The 24,263-nt window shown below is 38.4% G+C and overlaps 1 protein-coding gene across 1 annotated transcript in view; it reads right to left on the reverse strand.

Annotated features, from left to right (window-relative positions):
* The window catches only part of YWHAQ (tyrosine 3-monooxygenase/tryptophan 5-monooxygenase activation protein theta), a 49,895-nt gene extending 26,466 nt beyond the window's left edge, over nt 1-23,429 (reverse strand). The window contains exons 1-2 of the mRNA XM_077153149.1: nt 23,298-23,429; nt 22,474-22,887 (exon numbers count right to left, since the gene is read on the reverse strand). Coding sequence (XP_077009264.1) covers nt 22,474-22,767 — 294 coding nt within the window. The 5' untranslated portion in view covers nt 22,768-22,887; nt 23,298-23,429. The remainder of the gene's footprint in view (nt 1-22,473; nt 22,888-23,297) is intronic.
* Between the last annotated feature and the right edge of the window lie 834 nt (nt 23,430-24,263).

Raw genomic sequence — 24,263 nt, forward strand, 5'->3', positions numbered from 1 at the left:
TGTCACTAATATGGGGTGGGGAGACGGAACTATCTAATGTTCTGGAGAGGGTGGGCTAGGTTTCAGTACTTATCTGGACCAGGGACCTAAATGGTCATATTTTGATGAAACCTAGGAAGACTACTTAAAATAGAAAATGGCTTATATACTAACAAGGACACCAATGTGCTTTCATAAGTATATGGCAAATTAAATTAAGCCATTACTATGTTGTGGAAATCATATCATTGTCTGCAGGCTAATTTAGCCATACATGACTAATCCATGCTACATGCATTTAACTCTGAAGCTATAATACATACAGGCCCTGGTCTACTGGCTCTGTTACAGGACACAAGGAATAGGATCAACAGGAATTTAAAAGGTTACATTGAAAAAAACTATCCTGTATTTGCACCTAAACTGATAAAGGCTACTGATCATATTAAACCGAATTTGGGATATCGTATAAAAAATAACCTTGAAATATAAAGAAGTGTTTAATAAAATGTAGGACAGAAAAATAAAGATGATTTTCTTATTCTTAACATAATTGTAAACTTCCCAATATTAATCTGAATTGGGCACTACTTATTTTGTGGGTAGCTGCAAGAATTCAGGACACTGGTAAACTTGGGACAACACAGAATTGGATCTCATTACCACATTTAGTGAGCAAAAAATATATTAATACAATCGCGCGTTCCTACAAAGGAGAGAGAAATAGAACAAAGTTATATTGTACAATATAAGAGAAAACCCATAGGCAAGTCCACGTGGCTAAAGCACAGAGGGAAGAACAGTGAGAAAGGAGACTCAAGAGAAAAGCTGGACAGTCTCACTTGCCCTCTTTAAGGAACCTGGAATTTGTCTTGTATGATAACAGTTTTGAAATGTAAAAAAAAAGTAATAATTATTCCCTCTCCCCAAGTCTTTATGAACAACACCTGAATATGTTAAAGGAGATAAAAGAGGAGCACGTATGTAAAAGAAAAAAGCCCCGATTCTACCCCACAGGAGAAGAGAATTCAAAGGAGAGATGATCTCAGGAGAATGGGGGTGGTATGGGAAGGCTTTCCAATGAAAGGCAGAGGGGCAATGGAAGGAGTGCTGAACTACAAAAGCTTCATTTGAGATACATAGCTAACCAGCTATCTTAGTAAATCAATATATCTCAGTTTCCTTACAGGTAATCATGTTTTATCAACGAGTAACTGCACAGAGGTCAATGCATGGTAACATATATAAATACTAATGTGCTATGTTTACAAATGACTATGGAATGTAGCAACTAAATAATATCTCATAGGATGAGTGTGATCCCATGTGGAAATGGGAAAGGTATTACTAGCAAGAACAAAAACAGTGTGTGTAAGATGAAAACAACAGTGAGTTCTCTGGATGAACATTTGGCTGGAGAACAAAGACCACAGTAAACACAATTTTCCTTAAGTGAAATTTTTGCCAAAGTATCTCTGATAACTTTTCTGTAAGTGTTGAGAATTTCGGATAAAAAATATATAAGCTGACAGTCTTTTCAACAAATGGTGTTAGGATAGCTGGATATCTATAATTAAAAGAATGAAGCTAGGGCTATGCAACGGTGGTACAGTGGCAGAATTCTCACCTGCCATGTCAAAAAAAAAAAGAATGAAGACAGATCCTCCCATCTATGGTTAACTGCTTTATGATAAGGCGCCCAAGACCACACAGACAGAGACCTTTGGAGACTAAGAAAGAAAATGCCCCCAGGGAAGCTGTTTGAATTCAGAAGTCAAGGACCTAGCAGACCTCAGCAACGTGCTTTCCTAGCTGACAGAGGAGTTCCAGACCCATCATCTCATCAGCCTTTCTTGAATTAAGGTATCTTTGTCTGGATGCCTTAGTTTGGACATTTTTATAGGCTTAGAACTGTAAACTTGCAACTTAATTAAATTCATTTTTAAAAAGCTGTTCCATTTCAGGTATATTGTTTTCTGGCAGCATTAGCAAGCTAACACAGATTTAGCTAAGTGAAGGCTCACAGACACCAAGTGAAGAATCCCACAGGAAACAGAGGCTGAAGGCAACAGAGCTCAGGAGCAAGGGACCACCAGATGCCAGCCTCATGCCTTCCCAGCTGACAGAAGTGTTACAGACACCATTAGCCTTTCTTCAGGGAAGGTAACCTCTTGTCGGTGCTTTCATTTGTATATTTTCTTGGCACTAGAACTGTAAACTTCTAAGTTATGAAATTCCCTTTTTAAAAACTGTTTTTTTTGTGATATATATTGCTTTCCAGCAGCATTAACAAACTAATACAATGCTCAACATCATTAGCCATCAGGGAAATGCAAATCAAAACCACAATGAACCTGGCATCAAGTGAGAAAGCCTTCTTGACCAAAAGAGGGAAGACAGAAATGAGACAATAAAGTTTCAGTAGCTGAGAGATTTCAAACAGAGTTGAGAGGTCATTCTGGAGGTTATTCTTATGTCTTATATAGATATCCCTTTTTTAGTTTATGATATATTGGAGAGGCTGGAGGGAAGCACACCTGAAACGGCTGAGCCGTGTTCCAGTAGCCATGATTTTTCTTTCTCTTTTTTTTTTTTTTTTGCATTGGCACGCACCGGAAATCGAACCCAGGTCTCCGGCATGGCAGGTGAGAACTCTGCCACTGAGCCACCCATTAGTAGTAGCCATGATTTTTTAAGATGACTGTATAAAGATATAACTTTTACAATGCGACTGTATGATTATGAAAACCTCATGTTTGATGCTCCTTATATATAATCCAGGGTATGTACAGATGAGTAAATAAATATACACCATGTATGAAATGCATGTTTGTGAAGATCTGTCAATAAAATATTAAAACAAAACACAGTAAGATGCCATTTCATACTCGCCAGGATGGTTAAAAGGAAAAATGTACTAACAAGCACTAATGAGGATGTGGAGAAACTGGAACCGTGATACACTGCCTGCTGGTGGGAATAGAAGATGGTGTATTGACTTTGGAAAAGTCTTGCAAGAAAGGCTAAACTGTTACCACGTGACCCAACAGTTTCATTCCAAGGTATATATCCTAAGAAATGAAAACCTGTGTCCATGCAGAAACATTTTCATGATGGTTCAGAGCCACATTATTCATAATAGCCAAAAAGTGGAAACAATCAAATCTTCATTAACTGATGAATGGATAGACAAAATGTGGTATTATCTATATAATAGAATATTATTCAGCCATAAAGAGGAATGATGTACTGATGCTTACAACATGGATGAACCTTAAAAACCTTACGCTAAGTGAAAGAAGGCTGACAAAAGACCACATTGTATGATTCCACTTAATTGAAACATCCAGAACAGACAAATCCAGAGACAAAAAGTAGATCAGTAGTTTTTCGGAGGCTGAGAGAAGGGGGAAATGAGGAGTGACTGTGGGGGTTTTTTTTTGGGGAGTGATGAAAATATTGTGGAAGCAGATGGTAATGATGTCTGCACAACTGTGGATATACCAAAAACTTTTGAATTGAACATTTTTAAAAAGGTGAATTTTCCGGTATGTGAATTATATTCAATTAAAAAATAACTGACAATCCAAATGATCAAATACACACACGAAACATTTACAAGGAAAACCAGGTAGAAAGCTTCTCTTATGTGGATAGCATGTGTAACTAAGTGAAACTATTTTATGAGCACTGATTTGAAACATTAGGGGTAATTATTTGCACAGCACCCATCACTATGGCTAAATCTTTCAGTAGTGTTTATCTTTGTCAAATTTTAGGAAATGTTTACACAGAACAAAAGTAGCACAAAAGACAAGATGAAAGAATTTTGTAGATTCAGTGTGCTTTGCTATCATGATATAAATTACAGGAAACTAGTTTGATCGATAGTTAAAATAAGCATTTTAAACCTCTGCCAGTTCATTTAGATTAAAATCAGAAATTTTCAGAAAACTGTCACATTCAAAAATGAATCTTTAAATTTTTTTTTAAGTTTTAATTTGAAATAATTTCAACAGGACAGTTGTAAAAATAATGCAAACCGCAAACAATCCCATACTCATACTTCCAACCTCGCCCCACATAACCCAATCCACCAATTTTCACATTTTGCTCCCTTTTCTGTATCTGTTGAATATTTGAACAGGTTGCACAAATTGTATTCCTTAAACAGATAATGTTTCCATGTACATTTCCTACAAACAAGAATATTCACTTATGCACTCACCTTAAATACGTTTATCAAGTTCAATAAAACTTACATTCTATAATCTTATTTTTTCTTATGTCCCAGTAATGACTGTCCTTTTGAGCCTGTTCTCCATTCTTAGCTCCATCCAATGTCATATATTGCATTTAACTGTCATTATCCCTTTGGTTTATCTTTCTTTAATTGTGGAAACATACACACAACATAAATCTTCCCAGCCCAAGTACTTCCAAACATACTTATTGACGTTGCAGCATCCATTACCTGAACTTTGTCTTTACTCCCCCAAAAACTCTACACTTATTAATTCCCCATTTTCCCTGTCCCCATCCTGGTAACCTATCTCTCTGAGTTTGCAGTCTCTGAAATTTTCTTTGTGGTTATGACACAGCTTACATTTAAAATCCTAAATCTATAGCTGTCTCATTTGCTTTAATACTAATTTAAGAATTTCAATAACATACATAAACTGTGTTCCTAAATCCCTCAATCCCCCACCTTTATGCAGTTCTTCTCACAAATTACTTATACATAATGAGTCCAGAGCCCCTGATTTATCATTTGATGCATTTGCCTTTTAGATCCTATAGGAAGTAAAAAATGGAGTTATAAATAAAAAATGTAATAGTACTGGTTTTTATATTTACCCATGTCATTATCTTTACCAGAGATCTTTATTTCTTTGTGTGGCTTCAGTCAATTGTCTAGTGCCCTTTCCTTTCAATCTGCAGAACTCCCCTTGGCATTTCTGGTAGGGCTGGTCTAGTGATGATGAAATTCCATAGCTTGTTTTAAATGGGAATGTCTTAATCCCACCCTCACTTTTCAAAGCATTTTGTTGAATATAGAATTCCTGGTTGGCAATTTTTTGCATTCAGCATTTTAAATATGTCTTCCCAATGCCTTCTTGGTTTCCAATGAGAGATTGTCACTTAATCTAATTGACACTTCCTTGTGTGTGACATTTTGCTTCTGTTTTGTGGCTTTCAGAATTTTCTCTTTATCTTTGGCATTCAACAGACTGATTTTAACATTGCATGGTACTGGTTGGTATCCATTTATCCTGTGTGGAGTGCACTGAGCATTTCAGATGTGTATATTCATATCTTTTATCGAAATGGGGAAGTTTTCACAACCATTGTTTCCCTGAATATTCTCTGCCCCTTTCTCTTTACTTTTTTGGGGGGATTACCGCAATGTGCATATTGGTACAAGTTCCCACAGGTTCCTCAGGCTTTGTTTACACTACTTCACTCTTTCCTTTCTGCTCTTCAAAATGGATGATTTCAATTGTCTTGAAGTCTTCAAGTTTCCTGATTTTTTTTTTTTTGCCATCTCCAAACTGCTATGAACCCCTCTAGGGAATTTTTAATTTCTGATACTGTGATCTACAGATCTGCTGGTTGCTTTTCATAATTTCCATCTTCATCTCTCTACTGAGATTCTCTTTGTGTTCATCTATCATTTTCCTTCTGTTCTTTGTCTATTTTCCCCTGTAGCTCTTTGAGCATATTTAGGACCATTTTTTAAAGTCTTTATCTGGAATGCACCAGGTCTAATCCTCCTCACTGATGGTTTTTAATACTTTAACATTCTACTTTACCTGGGTACTCACCTGCTATTTCTTTGTATGTTCCGTAGAAACCTGGATGCTTCAATAGTTTTATAAACTTGTCTGTTCCTTAAGGTTGTATCCAAGCTAGTGTTACGACAGAGCTTTCCTTGAACTAACAAATAAAATTAAAAATAATAGGGGGCGGGTCACGGTGGCTCAGCAGGAAAGAATGCTTGCCTGCCATGCCAGAGGACCAGGGTTCAATTCCCGGTGCCTGTCCATGTAAAAAAAAAATAAAAGGAAAAAAAGAGAACACCATTCCAAATCTTTGCAGGCTGACCTGTACGAGTGTTCTTCTTTAGAGCTATCTGTACAATGAATTTAGAGGACAGCACCAGATCAAAGCATAGAGGCCTCCCTGGTACTTTCTGCACGTGCCTCTTGTTTTGGGCATGCATGTTTAGTCCTAAGAATTTCCTGTTTATACAATCTGGAATGTCCCCTCTTCTCTGGGAAACAGTTTCATCATGGTCCCAAACACTGCACCAGAGTCCCACAGCTAGCAATCCCTTTCTGCAGGGAGCCACTTGACCAGTTTTTCTGCAGGGTTCTGGAGAACTCTGTGAGCTGCCTTCTACATGAAGGGCAGGTTCTAAGATGGTGAGTCCCTTGAGCCACCACCATACAGACCAAGCCAGATATACACGCTCCCAGGATGTGCACGAGGGTTACTGTTTCCTTTGGAACAAGGACCCAGGATCAGCATTGGAAGTTGTGGGCCTGCAATGCACTGAGACAGTGAAGTTCGGGTAAGGGGTCAGCCAGGGCGCCACAAGATCCTACAGCTTTTTTCCTTGATTTGGCATTCACCCTGTTACTACAATCCGTTACCTGTTTTCTGGAGCTTTGAGACAGATATTCCTGCCAGTTCTTACTGGTTGTTCACTTAGTTTTGTGCCTGAATTTTTTTGTTGGGGTGGGGTGCATGGTCTGGGAATCGAACCCAGGTCTCCCTCATAAAGACAAGCATTCTACCACTGAACTAACCTATGCACCCCTAAGTTTTGTTTTCTAACATTTTTTATTCTGAAATAACATACATACAAAAAAGCAATAAATTTCAAACTACATTTTAACAAGTATTAAGAAAAAGATTCCAGAGTTTTTTCCTTCTAGCTACTCTAAGACACTGGAGACAAAAAGAAATATCAATATAATGATTCAGTAGTCTTACTCATAAGTTAAATCCTAACTTCTCTGTTACAACTCCTCCTTCTCCTCTGATCATTCTCCCAATCTTTACGGATATTTGGGTTATGACATTCTAACTTCTGTCATGCTGAAAAGGGATGTTGACAATATGGGATGGGGGATGGAACTGACTGATGTTCTTAGAGAGACCAGTGCCTCTGGGTTTTAGGACTTATCCGGCCTAGGAACCCTCTGAATATTTAGGTTTCTGAAAAGTAAACTTGGTGCGTGCAACTTTTGTAGGATCTCTGATACAGCCCTGGGTTTTCTTTAGGGTTAATAGGAATGATGTTGTATTGAGGTTTAGCAAATCTTGACAAACAGCATCTAGTTGAAGCTTCTTGCAAAGAGTAACCTCCAAAACAGCCTCTCTACTCCACCTGAAGTCTCTTAGCCATTGTTACCTTATTTTGTTACATTTCTATTTCTTCTATCCTCAGGTAGGAACTGTTGATCCTATGGTGCCAGGGCCAGGATTATCTCTGAGAGTCATGTACCACACTGCCAGGGAGACTCACACTCCTGGACATCGTGTTCCATGTAGGGAGGAGGATACTGACTTTACTTGCAACATTGGGCTTTGAGAGGCCACATCTAAACAACAAAAGAGGTTCTCTGGAAGTAACTCAGGCATAATTATAGGTTGGCCTAGCTTCTCCACTACACAACAATTTTCTTAAGAGTAAGCATGAAGATATGGGGCTAGGCCTATTAACTTGGGAGTCCCTAGGGTTTGAGAGAGTATCAGGGGTTTCCAAGGTGGGAAAGTTTAAAAATTATTCCATATTTTTTCTCCAGTCCCTCAAGAGATGTTGCCAATACTTTTTAATTATCTGCCCAACATACTCTGGGATGTATCTGGGTATTACATTGAGCTATACAGAACTACAAGCCCTCGTTTCCCTTGTGGGATCAATGAATTCGGGTTGTTTAAATGATCTATCCAGACAGATTGAGTTAGATTATGTACTACAGAAAACTTAGGTTTGGACAAAATAAAGCTATTTTCCTTTGGTCTCATACAGTAGGTGAAGTTCTAAAACACAGACACTTTCATCCTTTAGCAGCATATTCTGATAAAGAACACACTTAAAATACTTCAAGGTATTCTGACTTACCTTAGTTCCAACCAGATCAGCTTAGTTCTTATCTCTAAGTGAAGCCTGATATCTTTTCGGTTTCTTAAACAATTGTTGTATGTAGCAGTGCTGACTTTCAGAGCTACAGAACTTCAACTCTAAGTCTTAGGTGTCACACAGGTATTCAAAGTCCCAAGGAAATATCAGGTTATACATATAGCACAACAGCTCAGAATCTAGAAATAACACTTAAAGTTCAGGAATAAATGTGACATATAAAAGCTTAAAATCTAGGCCCCAATTTTCTTACAAGTGTTCTCTAAAAGAGACCATACAATATTTGTTCTTTTGTTTCTGACTTATTTTGTACAACATAAAGTTCTCAAGGTTCATTCACCTCACTGCCTGCCTCATGACAGTTCCTTTCTGTAGCTGCACAATATTCCATCTTATGTATACACCCATAGTTCACTCATTCTGCTTCTTAGTCATTGCACCTTTTGCCACCTTCATTCATGGGCATCAAGGGTAATGTCCAAAATAAACAATTCATGTCTCACAGTATCCTCACTTTCACTAAGTATTTTTTGATAAATGTATAAAGAGGATAAATTATGTTTTTTTCTTCCCAGAGATGGACAGCTGATCATAAACAATCACTCCCACCTCCTGAGTTATTTAAGAAATGCATCAAATTATTTTTTTACTATTTAACACAGTAATAATAATCAAGGATTGAAAACCAAGAAATAAGTCAATACAAAAAAAATGCTATTTCCATGAAAGTCTCAGCTTTGTGCAAAATAAATCAAATTTTTATATGCACCTTAGATGACTGAATTACTATGGAGCTTTTAAGTTCTGAACCTGTGAGTATGAAAACTTTGTGACTGACACTCCCTTTATGCAGTGTATGGACAGATGAGGAAAAAAAGGACAAAAAATAAACAACAGGGGTATGGGGGTTATGGAATGTTCTGGGTGTTCATTTTTACTTTTATTTTTGTGTTTCTGGAGTAAGGAAAATGCTCAAAAATCTATGTAATGATGAATTCACAGCTATATGATATTGTGAACCACCAACTGTACATTTTACAAGATGATATCTCAATTTAAAAAATCATTGAAGAAAAAAATTTGTTTGCATATTATTGAAATACCTTACTTCTGTAACTCGTTAGTTTTTCACTGAACCTAGGACTCTATTATACCTTTACTGAAATACTTACTTTTTATTACAATTATTTATTTACATATTTGATTCAACTAACCTGGGAGCAATTTGAGGCAAGAATTTTATTACAATTATTTATTTATATATTTGACTCTACTAGCTTGGGAGCAATTTGAGGCAAGAATTCAATTCTAATAATTTTCTTTTCTCAGTACTTAAGCACTATACTTGGATGATCAATAAAATGAATTTGTTGAATAAATTAATACTGCAATTTAAATATTTTGTTTAATCTTAAGCTTAGTCATTGAGTCAGAGCAATGTAAGCTTCTTCTACCCACTCCCTACTCTATTATAGTTTTCTCTCTTGACCCTCTCTCTATTAGAGAGGTAACTGTCAAGTTTTCTTCTTAAAAATATCTAAAGGATTAACACGGAAAGTGTGAGAAAGGAGAGGAGAAAAGAAAATTTTCCAGGGGACCATCAGTAGTAGTTTGTGTTCAAGTGGTATGCCTGGTTTGGTGGAACAAGCAAAACAGAAGGAAAGTATTTTACTAGATGAGTAACGTCAATAAAAATTATTTGGGAAATAAAAAACCGAATCTGGAGATCACTATACTTTATGCTTTTAAAGCATATTCCAGACTTTTCCACTTATTTTCCATTGTTATCCTAACATTTACAAACAACAATCTAAGACTGTCCTTTAGGGAAAAAAGTATTTATAGTGCAGAATTTCTTAAAGCCATATAATCTTACCACTTGCCCCAACATTTCTCTAAATAAAGCCTATAATAAATATTCAAGAGAAAGAATGCTCAAAGTCAAAGTTAGCAAACTAAGGACATCTTACAGGATCTCTAAGTACTATGCTAGTTCAACCAAAGCAAAAGATCCAGATGACAATGAGATCATAGAATACTGCCCATCTGGATAAAAAAAACAAAACATAACTGGACACATACTCTTTGAGACTAATGAAAGAAAGGTTTACTTGATCTGGAATGGAAACTTTCTGTAGTGCATAATCTAATTCAACCTATCTATATAGCTCATTTGAACAACTGAAACACAAGAAGTACAGAAGAAGAGGTCCTTTAATCCTGGACAGATTACTGTAATGTCTGGATACATCCTAGGGTATATTAAGCAGATAATCTAAAAGTATTGGCAAAATCCCTTGAGAGAGGGGAGAAAGAACATGAAACTTAACTGTTTAACCTTACCATCAGGGAAACCCCTGATACTGCGCCAAACTTTAGGGACACCCAAATCAATAGGCCATGCCCTCGATCATGAGGCTTACTCTCATGAAGCTTATGTAGGTAGCATGGAAGCTTAGACAACCCATAGGCATGCCTAAGAATTACTTCCAGAAGACCTCTTTTGTTGTTCACATGTGTCTCTCTAAACCCAACTCTGCAAGCTGCCCTCTCCCCTACATGGGACATAAATTCCAGGGGTGAAAGTCTCCCTGGCGACGTGGGAGAGGACTCCAGGGATGAATCCAGACCTGGTACAGTAGGATTAACAATTTCATCCTGACCAAAAGGAGGAAAAGAAGTATAATTAATAAAGTATCAGTGGCAGAAATTCAACAACAAAAAGACAGCCAACCCAATTACAAAATGGGAAAAAGACTTGAACAGACACCTATCAGAAGAGGAAATACAAATGGCCAAAAGGCACATGAAGATGCTCAATGTCCCTGGCCATTAGAGAAATGCAAATCAAAACCACAATGAGATATCATCTCACACCCACCAGAATGGCCATTATCAACAAAACAGAAAATGACAAGTGCTGGAGAGGATGTGGAGAAAGAGGCACACTTATCCACTGTTGGTGGGAATGTCAAATGGTGCAACCACTGTGGAAGGCAGTTTGGCGGTTCCTCAAAAAGCTGAATATAGAATTGCCATACGACCCAGCAATACCACTGCTGGGAATCTACTCAAAGGACTTAAGGGCAAAGACACAAACAGACATTTGCACACCAATGTTTATAGCAGCGTTATTTACAATTGCAAAGAGATGGAAACAGCCAAAATGTCCATCAACAGACGAGTGGCTAAACAAACTGTGGTATATACATATGATGGAATATTATGCAGCTTTAAGACAGAATAAACTTATGAAGCATGTAATAACATGGATGGACCTTGAGAACATTATGCTGAGTGAGTCTAGCCAAAAACTAAAGGACAAATACTGTATGGTCCCACTGATGTGAACCGACATTCGAGAATAAACTTGGAATATGTCATTGGTAACAGAGTCCAGCAGGAGTTAGAAACAGGGTAAGATAATGGGTAATTGGAGCTGAGGGGATACAGACTATGCAACAGGACTAGATACAAAAACTCAAAAATGGACAGCACAGGGCGGGCCGCGGTGGCTCAGCGGGCAAGAGTGCTTGCCTGCCGTGCCGGAGGACCCCGGTTCGATTCCCGGCCCCAGCCCATGTAAAAAACAAACAAACAAACAAAATATAATAAAAACAAGAAAATGTTTAAAAATGTTTCCCTTTCTTCCTCCCTTCCTTCCTTCCATCCTTCCTTCCTTCTCTGTCTTTCCTTCCTTTCCTCCCTCTCTCTTAAAAAAAAAAAAAAAAAATGGACAGCACAATAATACCTAATTATAAAGTAATCATGTTAAAACACTGAATGAAGCTGCATCTGAGCTCTAGGTTTTTGTTTGGGTTTTTTTTTTTTTTTTGTCTGTCTGGTTGTTTATCTTTTTTTTTTACTATTGTTATTACTTTTATTATTTTTCTCTATATTAACATTCTATATCTTTTTCTGTTGTGTTGCTAGTTCTTCTAAACCGATGCAAATGTACTAAGAAACGATGATCATGCATCTATGTGATGATGTTAAGAATTACTGATTGCATATGTAGAATGGTATGATTTCTAAATGTTGGGTTAATTTCTTTTTTTTCTTTTTTCCGTTAATTAAAAAAAAAAAGTATCAGTGGCAGAGAGAGTTCAAATAGAGTTGAGAGGCTACTCTGGAGGTTTTCTTACACAAGCTTCAGGTAGACCTTGCTACCTATCATAACCTGCCATCCCAACCAGGACCATTCCATCCAATCCTAAAGAACCCTAGGGCAATATATAAGATTCCACAAGGGTTCCATGCATTAGAGTAACTTTCCAGGAACCTACAACCTCCAGATGGGCCCCTGGTCCACATAAGTCCTGAAATCCAGCCCACCTAGCCCTCTCCAGAACATCAGATAGTTCCATCTCCCTACCCCATATTAGTGACAGGCCCTTCCAAATACCAAAAATTTAGAATTGCCATAGCTCAAACAACCCTAAAGAGAGGTATGGGAAGATCAAAGATGATGGTGGAACTATACACAGAAGATAAGATTTAACAAATGAATATGAATGCTGAATCACTAAACTGATATCTCTTTTAGTCTCCAGTATTTTAGAGCAGCTAGAAGTAAAAATCTAAGACTGTGAAATTGTAAGCCATGTCAAAATCTGAAATATGTTCTACAACTAACTGTGGTGCTGTGCTTTGAAATTTAAAGCTTTTTTTGTATTTATGTTATTGTTCACAAGAAAAGAGGGGGAAAAAAGTCGATTGTGATGACAAAATAAAATTCAAGCCCTCTAGCCACCTAAATTCTGGAGCAGCTAGAAGGAAAAATGAGAGGATCTTATGACAAACTCTGGGATCTGTCCTGTAACCCCTTGTTGAAGAGTACTTTGAAAACTATTACTTTTTAAATTTCTTTGCTTTGTATATATGTTATACTATACAATAAAGTTAAAAAAATGCATGCCTGATGGAACTGTTCTGAGTATTTAGTAAGATGATACATGTAACATTAAATAGCATAGCTTCTGTAACACAGAAGATTCTCAACAAACATCTTACAAAAAAATCAAACACACACACACACACACACACACACACACACACACTTGGATAGTCCAGATCAGTACAAAGGACAAGTTTCATTCATAAATGTCTTAACCAATGCTGGCAAACAGCTCACTTAACTCACTGGTATTCAAAAGCTGTCTATTTTTCAAACCCGAACACAACTAGCTCCAAAAAAGTCTTATCTACATATTTCAATCACTCTAACTCTGTTTTGTGTCGGGTAATGGGGAGGGGGAAGGAAAGAGAGATATTAATTCAACATTAACATCCTCAAAACAGGAAACAAACTATTGCAACATACTAGCTTTTAAGAAATTAATATAGGGACCCTCAACACCCAATCTCTGAAATCAACTCTTCTTTTTTCAACTCTGGAAATTTTCTCATCTGCAAACCCACATTCCTAGCATATTTCTTTATTTTGTGAAGAGGAGTGTCAGAACATTGAGGTTTTACAAATTTAACTACCACCATATAATAATGACTACTAAGAAAATAAGCTGCTCAGTCACCCATCAAAGTGATGGTTAGAGAGATTTTCAAAGCAGAGCCCCCACCCAGAGCAGCAGCTTTAAGGTATAATCTAGGAACTTCTGGGACCCTTTACAAGGGACCCGCAAAGTCAAAGCTATTTTCATAGCAACATTAAGATATTATGTCCTTTTTCTACTCTCATTCTCTCATGAATGGAGTTTTCCAAAAACTAAAAGAGAAGTGATATTGCAACAGACAATGTAAAACAATGTTGCTATTCTCACTTGATTTTGTTGTTTTGGAAATAAATTTTTCATGAAAAACAAAATAAAACAAAACAAAACATTTTATTTATTTAACTTCCAATGAGTTTATTATTCTAAATGACTTAACATTATAAAATTCCTCAGTTTTAATTACTAATAACATAAATAACAGATATATGATAAGATACATGGTAATCTACACAACTTTGTGAAATCTTCAATATTTTAAGGATGCAAAAGGGTTCAGAAACCAAGAAGTTTGAGACCCACTACATTAGAGTTTGGGCAATTATGTGTTTCACGGAACCCTGTAATACCATTAACCTAATTAGCATTCATTACCAATTATACAAAAGCCATGGTTCTAGTCTAAGTCATACCTCTTAAGTAGACATCAATACCTTTCTATACATTATCATATTTCTTCAGATCAGAAAGACACAGGTTTTGTTTTTTCTAGCTACAGATATTATATGCATCCAACCACATTAATTTAGATTATACTCCTAACACATGGCAACCAACAATTACAGTGAATACCTATATACTACTGACCACTTAGATCCTATCATTAACATTTTAACCACATGCACTTTATCATACATCCATTTTTTAAATTAATGCACATCTGCTGAATTCTGACAAATGTACCAACCTGATAATCTGAACACATAACAATATAATCATTTAACTCTTTTCTGTCAATACTGACTCCCACCCCCAAGAACACACTTGATTTTTTTTTCATGCCACAGACTAATTTTCCTTACCCTAGAATTTTATATAAATGGAATCACATACTATGCATTTTTTTGTGCAAAGCTTCTTTCACTTAACATAATGTGCTTGAAATTCACCCACACTGTAGTGTTTATCAATAGTTTGTTCCTTTTATTGCTGAATGGTATGCCACTGTATGAATATACCAGTTTATTTACCCATTCTGGTAAACTAATGGACTGTTTCCAGTTTTTGCTCTTAGAATACCTGTTTCACCTAAACCTCTACCCACTTTTCGAAGATCATTTTGTTTGTAAATACTTCAACATATAAACTAAAACTTGTTTTCCTATGATGGTTATCACTAAATATTTAAATACTCATCACTGACTTACTTATGGATCAAGTGTTTATTTACAGTTGTAGGGATGAAATACAAGTTTTCTTCTCTTCACATATTTTAAACAATGCCTCTCTCACCCCTCTTGATACCCAAGAAAGTTAACGCGCAAACTCAGACATCTTCCTTTATCACTCTGAAAGAACCAGTCCTCAATACAAAAACTGGTCTTAATGAAAAATATCATAAACACCAATGTTATCAAGCAAACTTCCCAACTATCAAGCACCTTGAGTTAACAGAACCCCATACTTTATTAACACTTTAGAAGTGAAAATGGATGAGACTTTAAAAACTTAATTCTGATAAAGAGGTCTTTCTGAGAACTGCAGACCTAATTACATCCAAGACTGAACAATGAAGTTTAATTTTAATCCCCTTGGGTCACTAGATTTTGGTTATCTCAAAACCTGTAAGGCTGAATGAAATGTCAGGAACAAAAAGACAAATTTTTCATGCCTCAATTATATGAACTAACCATAATATAAAAACATTTAAATGAAGTCGGGAACATTAGGTTATCAGGTTGGGGCCTATTGTAAAGGGTCCTACATTGTAAGCTCTTACAGCAGTCACATATAAAAGCAGTCACATGTATTCAGGAGGTGTAATTGTTATTTCTAAATTCTGAGATACTGAGCTTTTGTTTATAATCTGGTTGTTCCCAGAAACTTCAGATATTTATGTGACACCTGAGACTCAGAGTCAGCACTCTGAGGCATATAGGAACTGTCTGAAAAGTTGAAAAAGTGATCAGACTTTGACAAGAAACACGAATAAAGGAGATCTGGATAGGACTAAGGTATATCAGAATACAGGGTAAAGGATGCTATCGTTCATATTTTAAAAACTTCAATTTTGGTATAAGACTTAAAGGGAGAGATGTTTTATTGGGTGCAAAATTTGTATTGTGGATAGCGCATTTCCTAATTTAACTCGTATGGTCAGTTTAGTGGAACACCATACGTACATGGAATCTTAAATAGGGAGTGAGATCTTGTTGGTTTGTCCAGGTTAGTATGATGCTCTAATATAGCCTAGGGTAATTTGAGCAGTGAATAAAGAAGTGTTTGCAAAGACCTCGTGGGGGCTGGGGAGAAAGGAGGAAACATTAAACTTCTCCATTTGTAGAATTTCTCATATTCTCCCAAGCAGTAGGGTAACCAAATCAAAAGGCCAAGCCCTCAATCTTGAGGTTCACCCCGATGAAACTTATTTCTGCAAAGGACAGGCTAAGCCTACTGACAATTATGCCTAACAGTCACCCCCCAGAAAACCTCTTTTGTTGCTCAGATGTGGTCACTCTCTCTAAGTCAACTTGGCAGGTGAACTCACTGCCCTCCCCCCTACATGGGACATGACTCCCAGGGGTGTAAATCTCCCTGGCAAGGCGGACCAGAACTCTGGGGATGAGCTGGAACTTGGCATCTTGGGACTGAGAAAGCCTTCTTGACCAAAAGGGGGAAGAGAGAAATGAGACAAAATAAAGTTTCAGCAGCTGAGAGATTTCAAACAGAGTCAAGAGGTTATCCTAGAGGTTATCCTTATGCATTATATAGATATCCCTTTTAAGTTTATGGTGTATTGGAGTGGGTGAAGTACCTGAAAGTGTCAAGCTGTGTTTCAGCCGCCATATTTCTTGAAGATGGATGATACAGGGTATGGACAGATGAGTAAAAAAATAAAGATAATAATGGGGAGGAAGGGACAAAGGATAAAATAAATTGGGTAGATGGAATAACTAGTGGTTAATGAGAGGGAGGGATAAGGAGCATGAGTTTTTCTTTTATTTTCTTTTTCTGGAGTGATGCAAATGTTCTAAAACTGGTAACGGTGATGAATATACAACTATGTGATGATATTGTGAGCCACTAATTGTACACCATGTATAGAATGTATGTGTGTGTGAAGAGTCTGCAATAAAAATATTTTTAAAAAAAAACACCAAAAAACAAAAAAATTACCAGTCTGTGCTGGAGAGAGTAAAGGGAAATGGCATTCTCAATCACTGCTTGGTGACAATGTAAACTTGTACAAACTTTACAGGGTTATCTGGGAAAAGTGCATATGCTTCAATTTGGTAATTACACTTCCGAGAACTTATCCTTCGTAAACCCTAGCACAAAACTTAGAACAAATATGTTCTTCCCAGTATTGTTTATAATGGAAAAAAATTGTTTGCAACCTAAATATTTAATATTGGATTGGTTAAATTATGCAACATCCAAATAAACAAACAACACAGGGTTAAAAGTCTGGAACCACACATGACAAACTACTAACAGCAGTTATGACTGAGGGAGAAACATTTCTGGCCAACATTGATTTTAACTGCTCTTATTCGATTTCAGTAGAATTTCAGATCATCTTTTTCCTTTGTGCAATTTTTTAAAAAGAATAAAATAGAATAAGCTTAAGGACTTTGGAGGTAACAATGAGGCAGTACTTTGGAAAGGCGAACTGTAGTTAAACTGTACATAAACAGTGACAAGGAAAAATGACTTAAGTCTAGACAAAGGGTTCAAACAAGATGTGGACACTGAAAGAACACAAAGGGCAGGCATGATACAGTTTGGTACAACTTGATACCACTCATTTTAAAAAATGGTTTAATCCAGGGTTTCTCAATCTCAGAACTGTTGACATTTTTAGGCTGGCCAATTCTTTGTTATGGGGATCGTCCTATACCTTGTAACATTCCAGTTTACTCATCACAAAAGCAACCAAGCAGTGCTTTCTCTTTATTCTGCAAAACCCATGAGTTTTTAAATTCTGTATAGAAGGAGATAGTCAATCTTATATTTTTGTCTACCACAGACCAGTATTCTTTCCTTTCTAAGCTATATATATTCATGTTTTGTATTTATTGAACTGTGTAAATTCCTCAAGAACAGAGATTCACATACTGTGATCTTAAATCAGAAGGTGACAAATGTAACACTATCATTATCATGTAGTATTTAGTACTGGGGACTTTATATGCAGTGTTTCATTTAATCTCATCTGGGTTCAAATACTTGCTCTCACTTTGTGATCAGTTCTTCACTTACTTGTTCCTGAGCAACCTTAACTTTAAAACAATAGTAACAAGGAAAAATGACTGCAGTCTAGAAAAAGGGTTCAGACAAGATGCCAAAATTTTAGTAAGAACCCTAAGGGAGGCCATGATACTACATTCAGTACAATTTGATACTGCTCACAGTATATAGTAACTGCTCAATAAATGTCCATTATGAGCTCTTTAACTACAAGCCTAAAAAGCAGGTACCATCATCACCTACTTATAAATGAAGAAACAGGCTGAGAGATTAAGAAACTTACCCATGGTCACAAAATGAGAAGTTAGTGGAGCAATGATTCAAAAACAATCTGATTCCAGAGCCCATACTTTTCCCATTATGACAATAAAATCACATTAAGATTTATTAGTTATCAAGGATAAAGTATCAGTTTTATGTCAAAATGATCAGCCTTAAGAGACACATTTTCATTAAGAGATTAATTTAATTTAGAATACCTAACTAAATTCAAATATTACTGAAATAGGCTCTAGGAGCTTTTACAGCCATCTTTCAGAGATTCTCTACATATTATTTGAAGCAATTTTTTTTTGGGGGGGTACATGGTCTGGGAATCGAACCCAGGTCTCACACATAAAAGCAGGGCATTCTAACCACTGAACTACATGTGTATCCCCTATTTTAAGTAATTTTTATTTAAAAAACCGCAATAGAGACCTTAGTTTCTGGAAGTGTTTATTCATTATATAGACACAGCCTAGTGAAATTCATCTACTAAAAGCCTATTAACACAAGACGGGATAATATAGTGTTGTCTCAGACAAAGCCTATCTAGTATAAATGCTCTTAAGTACTTGGTTCTTATTCTAAGGTCAATGACTTTGAGAAGCCAAGTGATTATACACTATTGGAAAGCTATATACAAAATGTAAATGATGGATTTCGTTTCCAAGCCGTCCCAGATGGACTCTGTGCATGGATCCCTCTCCCGTCCCTTACTCATACTCAAGTTCTTACTGAACCCCTAACATCTTACACAATGCTATTTAACTACTCAGTTGTCACAGCTTATTCATTAATTAATCTTTTTCATTTAAATTTTGTTCTCTTCAACATACCTTACTAAGATCACTAATGACAATCTCCTTTTCCTCAAGCTATGTCACTAACGTTACTAGACTTTCCTGCATTTTATATACTGTTGATATGCTCTTTCAACATGAATTTTAAAAACTACTAACTTTAAAATTGGAAGGAAATCAGAGCAGAGGTAGAATGGCTAGGACCTATATAACTTTATATCCACAAAATATTAAAATTGGAAGACACCCAGAAACTAAGACCAATCCTCTTGTTATACCAATGAGAGCAAGAAACTGAAGATAGCTTGGCAAAAATCTCTAACTTCTCTCAGATTTCTATAAAGACTTTGGTTTTGGCCATTTTTACTCTCTTATCTCCTTTGCTCATTAGAGTCCTCATTTGTATTTCAACATTTTTTTGTTGTTGTTTCTACAGTTCAGAAAATTCTCTCAGTATGGTGATATCAAAGGAGTTGAGGATTGTCCATCATGGTCATTCTGAAAAGATGCTCCAAATAATTCCACCCGTAACCTACTGTATTGCAAGGGAAAAAAAAGAGTCTGAAAAAAGCTATGCTCTTCTGGAACAAAATAGTGGTTCTCGTGCATGACACTCTTTTACTGTTATTAGTCTTCTATAACAGAGTCAATCTTACCTGCTTCCTCCAGACACAAATGCTCCTTTCTGATCACCAAAAAGAATAAAGAAAACCTTATGTTTGGAAACTTTTTAAGATTTCTTCTTCTTTCCTCATTGTTTTGTTCAATTCCTTATTAAATTACTAATTTTTGAATTATCGCAGACCCTTGTTCACTAGCCTACCTACCTCTCCATCAATCAGTTCAGATTACAGACCAGTAATCATCACTCACTCCATGATTTTTAGATGCTGCTGTGACAACATGAACACCATTCAAAAATATTCTGTCTCCCACTGTCAAGTAAATGAGGTAAACTCCCTCACTCTAATATTCTCTTAAATATCATAGTTCCTACCTTCCTTCCCAGGCTCTTCCTCACCCCCAACTCCTCTACATGAATTTAGTTCTCGTCACATTGAAACATTCTTCCCTGAATAAGCCCTGTACTGTCTTCTTCTTCCCTGAACAAACTCTTAACTGGAATTCCTTCTGCTTGGAATAGACCCCCCAGATTTTTCTCCCTCAACGATCATGTCAAAAACTACCTCTGTGTGCCTCTCCTGAGGTTTCTTTTTCCTTTCTAACTACACAGCGTTTTGTTCATAATTATCTTATGGAGAAACTATCTTGTATTGTTATTCGTGTATTTCTCAAACGTACTCTATATCATAAATTGTTAGAAGGCAAAATCTATGGTTTTCAACTTTGTTCTTCTCCAAACTGCCCAGGACTACCTCGCACAGTGAGCTCTCAAACACAGTTGCCAACTTGAATATATGCTTTCCCAGGATTTTCTTTATAGGTTGGCTTTCAAGTCACAATTAGTCTCTCAAGCCATTGTATCAATAAAATATTTTACTTATGCTCTGGTGTCCCAGATGATTCAAGCTGAACTCTTCTATACTACCTCAGTATATAAAAACTGTCCTAATTTCAGGGGTTCTCTCCTATGAAGGTCTATTTTCATACCTTATCTCTCTTTCAAGCCTCACACCAACTAAGCAAGATTCTCCACCTTACACTGTCATAAAAACTAAAATTTATAAAACCACAAAATAAAACAAATATTTCCTTGGCTCAGAGTTAACTTGCTAGAAAATAGGCAAAATATTGTGGTACTTCTGAATTGCTGCAGAGTAACTAAAAATTGCAAATAACTGAATACAAAGAAAAGGAAATATGCTTGAGAACTCCCCAAATACATACATAAAATATGGAGTTCTTATGAGTCCTCCCTTGATAATAATTGATACTGTCAAAAAACATTATCATTTGCTACTGAACTCTATCATGTTCAAGTAGGCCACTTTTCTTAAATACATGTCAATTCACTCCAAAAAGCTTCTATGTCTCTATGTCAACCAGGGGACTGGAAGTTAAGAACACAAAGATGAAAATAATATAAAGTTTTATCCTCATAAAACAAATAATGTCAATACAGTCATCTCCGCTTTAATACACCCTCTCTGCACTGCTTTCTTTGTCCCTGTTATTTCCATAGCAATGATTTTGTCCAGATTACTTGCTATTTGTATTAGAAAAACAGATTAAAAAAATTTTTTTTTAATAAAAAAGCAAAACATTCTCCTCTGATGAGAGGGAAAGGTGGCTGGGAAGGAAAGTAGCAATTTTCACCTTTACTCTCCCATGAAAAAAATCACCAATCTGGCATGCATGTCTTTCCAAGCCCACCTAACATACAATGTGGGAACAAACTCAAAATAAAAGTAGGCCTCTTGTAAAAGTGGCACTTACAAAGAGAAAAGGCAAATCATGCATGTCATATTTTATCAGGAGAAACAAGTCTTTACATCATGAAAACATTTAAAAATACTCCAGGATATAATATTAGCATTTAAATTTTAAGAACCTGTCTTATTGATCCAAAGAGCATGATCCTGTCTCTGCAATGACAAAGCTAAAAATGTTATCTATCACTAATAAGGGTGAATCACAGCAGCCACCTACTCCACCCAATATCCACCCTTGCTAACACTGAACAGCTTAAAACCTAGAAAGCCTTGCTTGTCTGCTTCAAGCCAGAAATGAATTCATTTCAATATATTAGCATTTTAACTATACACCATAGCAGGAAAATGTTAGTAAATGGTAAAATTTACCGGGACAGCAGTTTCTTCTTTAGATTTAGGTGTGTCTTTTTCACATTTACTGAACTTCCCTCCCTCCCGTTTTTAACAGAGAATCTTATTTGAAAAATAAGGTATCTATTCAGATTTTTGAAGTAAATTTCTATGACTAAGTTTGGAAGGAAAACCTACTACTACATCGTCACGTCCAAACGCTGCCTGCACCGTATTTCAACTGTTGGAAGCCTATGCATCGATTAAATATATTGGAAAGGGTCACAAGTCTCCTTAGTACGCAGTTTCCCAGCTGACAACACTCTTTACAATCTTGTACAAATCCTGTATAAATCTACTTGGATGTTTAAAAGTTACATTGCGCGATATGTGGGTAAAGATTTACTCACCCCTGAAAAACCAGTTTCTGGAGTCCCAAGAACACAAGCAGCCTATACTGTGGAAACTCAGGCTAATCTTCTCAAAACCTCTACGTGGGCACACAAATCAGGCCAACCCTCGGCCACATTTCTTAGCTCTTCCCATGAAAATTCCCAAGGAGAGGCATAACACAAAAGGGCCCGGGGCGCCCTATTCGCCTCGCACGCCGCCGAGACACCAAAATCGAGACTCACCAGGACCGTGGTGCAGATGGATCTCAGTTCCGACTCCACTTTCTCCCGATAGTCCTTAATCAGCTGCAACTTCTTGTCGGAGGTGTCAGTCTTCTGCTCGATGCTGGAGATGACCCTCCAGGCGGACCGGCGGCCCCCGACCACGTTCTTGTAGGCCACCGAGAGCAGATTGCGCTCCTCGTTGGACAGCTCGGCCCCCTGCTCAGTCACGGCCTTCATGCAGGTGGCCATGTCGTCGTAGCGCTCGGCCTGCTCGGCCAGTTTCGCCTTCTGGATGAGCTCCGTCTTCTCCATGGCGCGTGGGTCTGGGGTCTGCGTGCGGGGCTGGGGGAGGCGTCGGGCCCGGCAGAGAGCGCGCGAGGCTCGGACGGCTGCGAGCAGCGACCCGGATCAGGAAGCGGCCTCCTCGACAGCCTGCGGGGAGGAGAGAACAAAAAGGAGGGGGAGGCGGGCGGGCGCGCTATCAGACAATGCGCCCCGCACCCCGCCCAGCGCGGCGCCCGGCCCCCACCGCGCCGAGCCGCCCTCCTTTTGTCTCGGCCGACGCCGCCGAGTTGAATTTCCCTCCCACCGCCCGGGCACCGGGGTGAGAGGCCGAGGGCGGGGAAAGGCCGGCAGGAAGGGCCACTCCCGTCAGCGCCGCCCGGCCCGGGAAGCCCAAGATGGAAGCGGCCGTTAGCCCCGCACCTTACCCCCGCCGGGAGCCGTCCCTGAGGAGCGAGGCGTCGAGAAGTCGGGCCGCGGTCGAGGGCCGGGTCGCCAACCCCTGCCCTCAGGCCCAGGGGAGACCGCCCGAGAGGCGGGGGAGCGGCCCCAGCACTTACCTTTCCCTGCCTTCGCGGCCGCAGCGCAACTCCTACCGCTCGGATCCGCTCTGGGATTGAGCGAAGGACCCTCCCGTCTCAGCCTACCCCAGAGCCGAAGGGACAGCCCGCCCTCGTTGCCGCTGCCCAATGATGCGCTGAGCTTCCCCCCGCGAGTCCCGCCTCCCGCCCCGGTTCTGGCCAATGAAGCCTGAGCGCGCGGAAGGGGGCGAAGGCGGGGCCGCGCGGGAGGAGAGAGCGGAGCCTAGGAGGGTGGGTCGTCTTGGGGAAGTTCGGTTGGCCGGTAGGCTGCGGCTTCGGCCACGGGGTTTCCTCCAATTAGGTCCAGGGTAAAAGGACGTCACTGTTGCCATGGTGATGCTCTTACCCACTCCCTTCATCTTCCCCGCCGGCCCCCGGCCCTTGTGGGTGCGGCACGAGACCCAGCGAGTGGTTCGCGCGACCTCTCCGGCCGTGCCCGCGTGGCCTTCCGCGACGGATGCGTGGCATCTCGCCAGCTGGTTCAGCTAGCCGCGCTGCTTGGCCCTGACCGAGGCTCAGCTTGGGAGGGCGACATAGTCGGCTGTTAAGTGGCACAAACGCTTTTCTTTCTTCCACCCTCGTATTCGTGACAAAGGTTTGGGGATCAACACACTAAATCCAGCCTTTAACGACGCTGCTATTAGGACTGCGAATTAGAAACAAAAATCTTATCCTCACTAAAGAGGCTTTCGTTCCTAGGGAAAGTGACTTAAGTTTGGCTTTTACATGATAAATGCAAGTTTTCATTCGGGCACCAAACCCTAAAATTCCCTTGTCAAAAGGTAGATCTGAAGGGGTCAAGGCAAATCTCATCTGCAATGCTATATTAAAATATATATATATATTTTAATGCCACATGACATTAAGGACAATTTGGAGAAAAATACACATAACTTCCCCCTCCCCCAAAGCAACTAATTTTAAATTTCTTTCCAGCTTTTCCAG

This window comes from Tamandua tetradactyla, chromosome 3 (assembly GCF_023851605.1).
Source record: "Tamandua tetradactyla isolate mTamTet1 chromosome 3, mTamTet1.pri, whole genome shotgun sequence".
NCBI lineage: Eukaryota > Metazoa > Chordata > Mammalia > Pilosa > Myrmecophagidae > Tamandua > Tamandua tetradactyla.